General features: G+C 42.2%; 1 protein-coding gene across 1 annotated transcript; it reads right to left on the bottom strand.

Moving 5' to 3' along the window:
• Positions 1 to 3,793: 3,793 nt before the first annotated feature.
• On the bottom strand, positions 3,794 to 8,427 carry LOC108716425 (polyubiquitin-C). Its single transcript, XM_018262549.2, has 2 exons — positions 8,119 to 8,427; positions 3,794 to 5,702 (listed from the first exon to the last, which is right to left on the bottom strand). Exon 2 carries the CDS (start codon positions 5,697 to 5,699, stop codon positions 3,870 to 3,872), a length of 1,830 nt encoding a protein of 609 aa, XP_018118038.1. The 5' UTR covers positions 5,700 to 5,702; positions 8,119 to 8,427; the 3' UTR covers positions 3,794 to 3,869.
• Between the last annotated feature and the right edge of the window lie 2,200 nt (positions 8,428 to 10,627).

Here is a 10,627-nt window from a genome sequence, read left to right as displayed (position 1 = left end):
ATTTATCATGCTGTGCTCTTAGCAACCAATCAGATCTTTGCTTTTATTTTCTAACTGTTGAAATTTAATTGCTGATTGGTTGCTCTGGGCATCACCAGTAATGCTTCACTCGCTGTGTCTATTTTCTGCAGCATGATAAACCTGGTATAACAGTGGTAACCAGTGCTTAGCTGGATCATTTTTGGGGACCCTAGCTTGCTGCCTTTACGATCTGATCAGAAAAATGCACCACAGTGATAAAGTCAATAATAATGTTTAATTTCTTGTTAGCCCCAATGCATGCCTCCCAAAGTGATCAATAGCTGTGGATCCTCCTGAGAATCACAGGAGTGAGCAATGCTTACTGACATTGTCAGGTGTGAAATTATGCCAGGCTTTTATATAATATTACATTCAGGATAGGGAGATTAAGAAGATTTTGGGGACATGTTTTGCTTGGGGTGGCAGGCAAATGCCAGAAGAAATTGTAGCAAGTCAGCTATAAACTATCATGTTCCCAGCATGGATGCTATAAAGTGCCATATACTCAGCGTTATTATAGAGTTTTTTATAGGGCCTGTGGGAGCTGTTTAAATATAAATACCCTTTCCAAGCAGCAGTGTATTAACGCTCATATTACTGATGAGAGACAAGTATCTAGAGTGAACACGGACTGAAGTCTTGCTCCCATCAGTGGCCCAGATGCTACAGAGCAACCCAATGAAGCTCTTAGAAAACGTAAATAGCACAGAACCCCCAAGAAGGGGTTTAGGGAATATGCTAGACTGGTTTATTAAAATTACACTAATCAAAAACATGCATGGCTAATAAAGGATTTGTTTTATTGTTCAGTAAAACATTTTACCTATCATGTAAATGAAGGCAGTTATTGATTTTAATTATATAATGTATCCCCAGTGTTTGTGGCTGTATAGCTGTATTTTTGTTCATTAACACATGCACTGTAACTATAGCAAGGCCTTTTTTTTTAATTATAGCTTCTTTATAGTTTGTCTGTAGCCAGTGGAAAGTATGATGGAGAACTGGGCAGGAATTCATGTCCATGGGCCATCTAGTGGATGAAAGTAATAAAACAACCACAATACTTCCACTTTCAAATTAATTGCTCAAATAAGGTATTTTATGTTTCTCCTGTGTTTATCTGCCTCCTGTCAAAATACTGTTGGAATGACACAGTATATAAGGGACACGCTAGGTGTCTCTGTAAGGTTAATGTCATCATTTGTAAGCCTCGATATTTATCACTAAAGGCATGCTGAAGGGCTCTTGTGGGTGATGCCCATGAATTATATTATTACCATAAGGTTTATTGTACTCAAGATATTCTCTGCTGGTGTTTGTACTCCAACTCTACTGAGAAACCAGTAACTGACTATGAAAAACGCTTGCTTCCATTTCTAGCCAATATTCTCAGGTCACTGCTAGCTTCCAGTAAAACTTAAAGGCTAACTAACCCCCCCCCCCCAATGAGAAAAGCCCCATCTACTACCCTAGATAGTTTCCCCTGTCTGCTTTCTACCCTCATAGTGCATTATTCCAGATAGTGCCCCTTGACAACTTGCTCTTATTTATGCAGAGAAGCGCAGTGGCACTCACAGGCACCATCTTCCGGGTCTTCGGTAAGGGAAAGCCGTATTTGGCACATGTGCAGTTGGAGCAGTACAGTATTTGTACCAACTGTGAATTCGCTGAAAAATCGGTGAATTGTCGAAGGGAAGGAAGAGGATCCAAAGTAGATAGAACCCATGACAGCCGCTGTGCTACTCATGAAAGCAGGGGGGGGGGGATACTATCTAAGGTAGTAGATGGGGCTTTTCTTGGGGGGTTTAGTTCTCCTTTAAGACTTGCTTCTTGGCAGGAACTGGGTTCTTCTCCATTGAGTGCGAAACACTGGCAGAGAACATGTGCCATAAGCAAGGAGATTTCAGCAACAAGCAAAAGCAGTGGACTGATGCAAAATACAGAAAGCTCTGCACCAGGAATTGTCTTAACACAGAGGGGGTTATTTATAAACACTGGGCATTATTACATTATAAACACTTAGTATCTGGTCAGTAACCCAAGAAAACCAGTCAGATGATTGCTTTCAGTGTTCAACCTTCTGTTGGCTGAAAAAAAATTAATCACTAATGGTTGCTATGGGTTACTGCTCAGGTGCAAATTTGCCCAATGTTTATAAATGAGCCCCAGTGGTGTGTCATCATGTGCTCTGGGTCCAGTCTAATCTCTTTGCCATAAATGGGAAGTGAATTAACGCAAGCTGCAGAATACACTAGGCAGGCACTGAATTAACACTTTTCAGCAGGGTTCAGCCAAATCTAAGTGCCAGTTGCTTATAGACCCCCCCAAACCATTTTAACAAACCATCACCCTAATTTGCATATGTAAGATAGGGATTTGGATGGATGATTGGGCTAAATCCCAACTAGTGAATTCAGTGCAACCCTATTTATACAATAGAAGCATCAGTAATGACAATACTTGCGGTGCTTTATTAACCTGTAGAGACAAGAGACAACAAAGGAAGAGAAAATCAAACCGCTAATCCATCAGTGCAGTCATTTAAATACCTGCGAGTGAAGGATGTCCAAGGTACTAGCCAGAACCCAACTTTCTCCTTTAAGCAGTCTAACATGTTAGCAACTTGAACGGGGGGGGGGGGGCTATACACATACATATATATATACACATATACACATATACACACACACATATACATATATATATTTAGTTTGCTTTTTGATCCATAGCACGCAGGTCAGATTCAATAACAAACTAACTGAAGAGTTTTGCCACCCCTTCAAGTTGCTGACTGACCGGGTAGCGAACTGCAAAGGAGAAAGTTGTGTTCAGTCTGTTACATTAGATATCAATTTATAGATTACATATTCAAACTATTTGTTTTGTACAGCCTATTTACCCAGTTTTATTTTTTACACTGAACGGTTCCCTTAAGAAAAGGCCCACTCAGACAGACCTCCCTATAGGTTATAGATATAGCAATATATATCAGCCATTCCACAATATTCAGGACAGCCAGTTCTTCCTCCGGATTGACATTGTAAAAGCACATTGGGCGATTTCTTGCATTTTCACTGCACCCAGAGCACCATTCTTGCAGTACTAGGCTGCCAGTATTATTTTCAGTTACTTACACCAAGTTATTATTCTTATAGGAAGTAGTTCCCTTAAATCATCCAAAACCCACCACCACAGATTTGGGTGGAAGTAAATAGTCTGCAAGCAGTATTGAGAAGTTCACGTCAAAACAAGTAAACTGGAACAATCAGCCCAAGGAGATTTCTCTTCTGATTTAGCTGCAAACGTGTGATGTATGAGCCAGGTAAAAAGTGTACTAGACATACTACCACAAATACAAGGGTTGTATTCATTCCATCACTGACTTGTGGCCTGTACACTCTGTAATCAGACATCAGCATTGATTTTAGGGTGGTCTCTGCCCACATAGGTCCAACTAATACGCAAACACTTGTTTGGATGAAGCAGTAAGAAGTGCAAGGGGAGCACAATGAAACAGTTTGCCCTCATACAGAGTAGCACTATACCGAGCCAAAGTTGTAACAATCATATGGTGCAGAGGGGTGGTAAATCGCTGCCATTACAATGTCACCAATAACTATGGGGGGGGGGTGGATTTGCATTCATGATTGATAAAAAATAGAAGTTACCTTTATTGTTTTGTTTCATTCTAACCAAACATACTATCTGGACACCGGAGAATAAAAATGTCAGTGCAAGCTTACAGATGTATAAATATGAAGGACACAAGGAATTTTGGAATGCAATAGCTTTATTGAAACAAAGTGCAACAAGCAAGTAATGCAGAGCAGATGCATAAAAGGATTGTCTTAAATCCCACCCCTCAAACGCAGGACCAGGTGGAGGGTGGATTCTTTCTGAATGTTGTAGTCAGAGAGAGTGCGGCCATCTTCCAGCTGCTTGCCAGCAAATATCAATCTCTGCTGGTCAGGGGGAATGCCTTCCTTATCCTGGATTTTTGCCTTTACATTCTCAATGGTGTCACTTGGTTCAACTTCAAGAGTAATGGTCTTCCCAGTTAAGGTCTTGACAAATATCTGCATCCCACCTCTGAGACGAAGAACTAAGTGCAAGGTGGACTCTTTTTGAATGTTGTAATCAGAAAGAGTGCGGCCATCTTCCAGCTGCTTCCCAGCAAAAATCAATCTCTGTTGATCAGGGGGAATGCCTTCTTTGTCTTGGATTTTTGCCTTAACATTCTCAATGGTGTCACTTGGTTCAACTTCTAGAGTAATTGTCTTCCCGGTCAGTGTTTTCACAAATATCTGCATCCCACCTCTCAGACGAAGAACTAAGTGCAAGGTTGACTCTTTCTGAATATTGTAGTCAGACAGGGTTCTGCCATCTTCTAGTTGCTTACCAGCAAAAATCAATCTCTGCTGGTCAGGGGGAATGCCTTCTTTGTCTTGGATTTTTGCTTTTACGTTTTCAATTGTGTCACTTGGTTCAACTTCAAGAGTAATTGTTTTACCAGTTAAGGTCTTGACAAATATTTGCATCCCACCTCTGAGACGAAGGACCAAATGCAGAGTGGATTCTTTCTGAATATTGTAGTCAGAGAGAGTGCGGCCATCTTCCAGCTGCTTGCCTGCAAAGATCAATCTTTGTTGGTCAGGAGGAATTCCTTCCTTATCCTGGATTTTAGCCTTGACATTCTCAATAGTGTCACTTGGCTCAACTTCAAGAGTAATGGTCTTCCCAGTTAAGGTCTTGACAAATATCTGCATCCCACCTCTGAGACGAAGAACTAAGTGCAAGGTGGATTCTTTTTGAATGTTGTAGTCAGAAAGAGTGCGGCCATCTTCCAGCTGCTTACCAGCAAAAATCAATCTCTGCTGATCAGGAGGAATGCCTTCTTTGTCTTGGATTTTTGCTTTTACATTTTCAATTGTGTCACTTGGTTCAACTTCAAGGGTAATGGTCTTCCCAGTTAAGGTCTTGACAAATATCTGCATGCCACCTCTGAGACGAAGGACCAAGTGCAGAGTAGATTCCTTCTGAATATTATAGTCTGACAGGGTTCTTCCATCTTCCAATTGTTTGCCAGCAAATATCAATCTCTGTTGATCAGGGGGAATGCCTTCCTTGTCTTGGATTTTGGCCTTTACATTCTCAATAGTGTCACTTGGCTCAACTTCAAGAGTAATTGTCTTCCCTGTCAGGGTCTTCACAAATATTTGCATCCCACCTCTGAGACGAAGAACTAAGTGCAAGGTGGACTCTTTCTGAATGTTGTAGTCTGACAGGGTTCTGCCATCTTCCAGCTGCTTACCAGCAAAAATCAATCTCTGCTGGTCAGGGGGAATACCTTCTTTGTCTTGGATTTTTGCCTTTACATTCTCAATAGTGTCACTTGGCTCCACCTCAAGAGTAATTGTCTTCCCTGTCAGGGTCTTCACAAATATCTGCATCCCCCCTCTCAAACGGAGAACCAAGTGCAGAGTGGATTCCTTTTGAATGTTGTAATCTGACAGGGTTCGTCCATCCTCCAGCTGTTTGCCAGCGAAGATCAACCTTTGTTGGTCAGGGGGAATGCCTTCTTTATCTTGGATTTTAGCTTTCACATTCTCAATTGTGTCACTTGGCTCAACTTCAAGTGTGATGGTCTTCCCAGTGAGAGTTTTCACAAATATCTGCATGTTCTTTGAAAAAAGAAAAAAAAATTAATATTCTTAAATTGTAGCCAGGTTTACTAACATATAATCAGGCTTCTACAAATCAGTCAAGCTTTCAACATAAATTCAAAACTCCCTCTACAAATGGGATACAAAACAAACAGTTATTACCATGGACTTATAGCTCAGTAAGTCAAAACTATTTTAACTAACTGAAGCTCTAAAGTATTTAAAAGCTTTATCCTGTATGAAAATTACACATATATTTCCAAGAATAATGTTGTTAAGTTACATGGTCGTTGGCCCACATGCAATAAGTTGGACAGTACTGAACTAATGTATCAAACTAGCAGTTTAGAAAGCCAACAATCTGCCAACTAAAAGTGAATCTGCCAACAAAGTGAATTCAAATTATAGTACCAAAAAAAAATAAAAAATAATAATCATAGCGGCATACACCAAGTATGACTTACAAAAACCATACGTAAAGCACAAGCTATACATATGGTTTTCATTACTGGGAATTTAGATTCCCAGCCTAGAAGCAGTTGACAATACAAACAATGGCATTTAAGATTCTCAGAATGCTTAAACCATGTACAGGTTTAAAAAAACATAAAATAAAAAAAAGTTCTCAAAAAGTTTTAAGTAATAAAATTATAATGCATTGTTGCCATACACTGGGAAAACTGCTGTGTATGCTTTAGAAACATATATAATGTTTATATAAATAAGCTTGTGTGTAGAAATCGGGGGTGCCATTCAAAGGGCTCAATTACATCAGATAACCTCTCTACAACATAATGGTGCTTTCTGTTACCCACTATATAACCGGTGCCATATAGCCTTTCAATTTCCACCATTGCTACACAGCAGCTTGTTTATATGAACTATTGTAGCGTTTCTGAAGCAAACAGTTGTACCAGTGCTTTTTTTGGCGTTACTGTTCCTGTAAGGCTTCTGATCAGACAAATAACCTAAAAACACCAATCCTTCGTGAAAGATTCGGCCGAATACCGAACCGAATTTGCATATGCAAATTAAGGGTGGGAGGGGAAAACATTGTTTTGTGACAAAAGGTCACTCAATTTCCCTCCCTGCCCTTAATTTGCATATGCAAATTAAGATTCGGTTCGGCAGGGCAGAGGGATTCGGCAGAATCCTGGTGAAAAAGGCAGAATCCCGGATTCGTTGCATCCCTAATTTTAAGGTTTCATTTTTTTTTTAAAAGAAAGGTTTCTTATTCAACTTTTTCCACGGTTTCCATTTTGTAAGTGGGGTAAAAGAAAAAGCAATTGCCATGAGGCTTTTTTTTGCAGAAATATTCAATAAAATCTGTCTGAAACTTAAAGCTTTTTTTTTTTTTAAAGAGACGTATTGTGTAAAAAAATAAGAACGTACCAGAGCATTATACTCATTTAGACATAGAATTGCTTTAAAAAAAAAAAAAATTAGTGTCTCAGGTTGATTTATTGAATATTTCTGCAAAAACTAATAATCCTTTATTCTACTTCCAGCTCCCTGAATTCCCAGGCTGTGCAGGGGAGCCAGTGGCACTCTGCTCACTGTACTGTAAGACGAACCAATCAGCAGCTAACAGGACCTGATAGGGAACTGAAGCCTGCCTGTGCTTGTGTGACTGCAGGGCTGTAATTGGCTGCCCCCTCCTACTGTGTTTCTGCCAGGGACCGTTAGGACACGCCCACCCCTCATTTGAAACAGGGACCAGAGAACTCCTATAGGGAGCTCAAATAGAGGGGCTATTTTTGAAGATATTGATATGGCACCATGTAAAAGCAACACCATATCACTTATAATTAGGGTTTTTTTAATTTATCCTATATGTCTACTTTAAGCACAATTATTCTAGAACTAAAGGAGTATAACGCACTGGTACATTTTTTTATTTTTTTTACACAAAATGTCTCCTTTAAAAGCTAACCTCTAAAGTCCAGTTAGCGCCCCCAACCGGCCGCCTCCAGTATTACGTTATATCAGTTGGTTTTAGTGACGCATGCGCACAGAGCCTCAGGGCGTGTAATGGCGGCTTAGAAATTATTCTGGAACATCGGTTCGTAGCTCTACACTCATCTAACGAGTTTTCCTTGTTTGAATAGTAAAGAAACCGCCTAACGGCACATTGATATTAGGTATCTAAGGGCACACCATCATCCCGTATTGCCCTCTATACGACAATCCCTCCCGAACTAGCCACAAGGGACGGGACCATCCAGTTCGTTTCTCTGATCTTACAGAACAAAAACTAAAAGTATATAATAATCGATACATTCCCGACCTACTCGCCTGATAGTAAAAACGCGGGCGACCACCTATTTGCTACAACATCCCCAGCACATTAACCAAGACATAAGGATAAATGTATACGTTCAGCATGGGATTAACAAACCCTATGCGATTTTTAAAAAAAATAAAATAAACTTACTGCTGACGAGCGGGTCCTGCGCGAGATTCAATCAGTTACCTCGAACCACACGGCTACCAAAGTGCAACTGCGCCACCAGAACAAAGGGCGCGGGCTTTATTTGTGTCGTTGGTGTATCCTTCCGAGGTGTCCGTTAACAGGGACTTTTTAATGCGCGTGAAACCGCCCAACAGTATCACAAAGATGTCCCAAAATAAATTTCGCTATGTTCGTTTGTACCTGAATTAAACTGTACAACTGACATAAGAACGTACTTGCTCACAAGCAGATATTTATATGAAAGTGTTGACTTTGGCGTACGAACTAGGACTGCATACAAAATAGAGGGGCGGGAAGGGGCGTCAAGCCGGACCGTGATACTGAAACGTTTGCCTCAGCAATCAGCTGACTGGAAAATTCTAGAATTTATCTGCTTTGTCATTATTTACGAGCAGCTTCGTTGTTCGAGAACTGGGGATTTGTGGGTAATGGTGAAATGAGTTGGAAGGAGCTTGATTCAAAATAAAAATCATTGTAACAGAGTGGAAAAAGTTCAGAGCAGTTACACTTTCATTTTGTGTGTATTTTCTTCACTTTCGGAGACTGAGTCATGAACCACTATAGAGGAAATGATGTAGCAAGTGTTGTAAAATACAAAGATATGAGGTGTCACAGACACGTCCCAATGGCATCATGTAAAAGCACAAGATCACTTAAGGTGGCCATACACGGGCCGATAAAAGCTGCCGACAGACCGTGTCGGCAGCTTATTGGCCCGTGTATGGGGCCCCACGATGGGCTTCACCGATCGAGATCTGGCCGAAAGTCGGCCAGATCTCGATCGGATGGGACAGAAAATCCCGTCGGATCGTGGCCACATCTATTCATTGATGCGGTCCCGCGATCCGCCCGCCCGCCCTAGGGCCCACGATCGGATCAGCCGATATTGCCCACCTCAAGGTGGGCATATCGGAGGGAGATCCGCTCGTTTGGCGACATCGCCAAACGAGCGGATCTCTCCATGTATGGGCACCTTAAGGAACAGAGACTGCTTTGCCCCCAGCATGGTCACATATAAAGTACAAAGTACATTGGGCTTGTAGTTTGCTGGAAGGCCACAGGTTGAGCTGATCTATTTTATATAATTGTATCACGCCTTAAGGATCTTATCACACAGGTGATTCCCCTGTGGTGGATGTTTTATGTGTTCCATAGGGTTGCCACCTTTTCTGGAAAAAAATACCGGCCATCCTATATATTTATCTTTTTTTCCTATTAATAACATTGGGATCAGCCATCATTTTTACGGGCCAGGCCAGTAAAATACCGGCCAGGTGGCAACCATAGTTCCACCAGGAACAAACACATTCCTGTATTTCCTTTTAGAATGTATATGAAGCACAAGAAATATCCAATGCAGGGAAAAGCAGGACCGAACCAGGGCTGGGCTGGGTTTCAAAATAGACTGGCATTTCAAGTACACAGAGGCCAAAACAGCCCCTCATCTGCCCACTAAACAGTAATTTTCTATGGCATCTTAGAGCAGTCCCTCTGGCATTTGCCAGAACTCACAGACAGGGCTAGGGTCGCCACCTTTTCTGGAAAAAATACCGGCCTTTCTATATATTTATATTTTTTCCCTATTAATAACATTGGGATCAACCATAATTTTTACCGGGCAGGCCAGTAATATACCAGCCAGGTGGCAACCCTACAAAGGGCCCTTGTGGGCCCCACCAGCCCAGACCTGCTCCCCACAGCAGGCCCGGATTTGTGGCTAGGCCACAAAGGCCTGGGCCTCGGGTGGAAAGATCTTAGGGGCAGCATACAACCCAGCCACAACTAGGTTGCCACCTGGCCAGTATTTTACTGGCCTGACAGGTAAAAATGATACTTGACCCCAATGTTATTAATAAGGAAAAAATCTAAATTTATAGGAAGGCCGGTATTTTTTACCAAAAAAGGTGGCAACCCTAGTCGCAATCTAAGGAGCACTTTGGATGCATCCTCCTATATGCGTAAACCCCAGTGCTCCGACGGGTGGGCTGGGAGTTGCGTTTGCGCTGTTGCCAGGCTCTAGGACCCATCAGCCAAGGGTCGGACTGGGGGGGTCATGGCCCACCGGGACTGCTGTCCCAGGGCCCTGCTCCACCCTGCTCCCCTACTGTGCACAGCCGGCGCCACTCGATGCGGCGCCGAAAAAAACTTATTTTCTTAGTCAATCCCAATATTGGAAGAATGGGACTGGTCCGGCGGGGGCCCATGAGGGTTGGGGCCCACCGGGTTTTTTCCTGGTGTCCCGTCAGGCCAGTCCGACACTGCATTAGCCTAGGGGAGCCTAACCCCTGAAATCCAGGCCTGCCCCCACAACCAGCAGTGGGCTTCTTTCCTGCCCTCCTTCCTGACCAATCCCCCGCCTGGACTGGAAAACTGTGGGTTCTGACAAATACCAGAAGGGCTGCTATAAGGTGCCATAGAAAGTCAGTATTTAGTGGTCTGGGGTGGCTTTTTGGGTCTCTGTGTACCTGAA

The sequence above is a fragment of the Xenopus laevis genome, chromosome 1L (assembly GCF_017654675.1).
Source record: "Xenopus laevis strain J_2021 chromosome 1L, Xenopus_laevis_v10.1, whole genome shotgun sequence".
Lineage (NCBI taxonomy): Eukaryota > Metazoa > Chordata > Amphibia > Anura > Pipidae > Xenopus > Xenopus laevis.
Note: the sequence above shows the minus strand (reverse complement) of the source record. Positions and strands in the feature narration are given on the sequence as shown.

Coding starts and splice junctions, on each gene's coding strand:
- LOC108716425 (XM_018262549.2), bottom strand. CDS start 5,699: ATGCAGATATTTGTGAAAACTCTCACTGGGAAGACCATCACACTTGAA.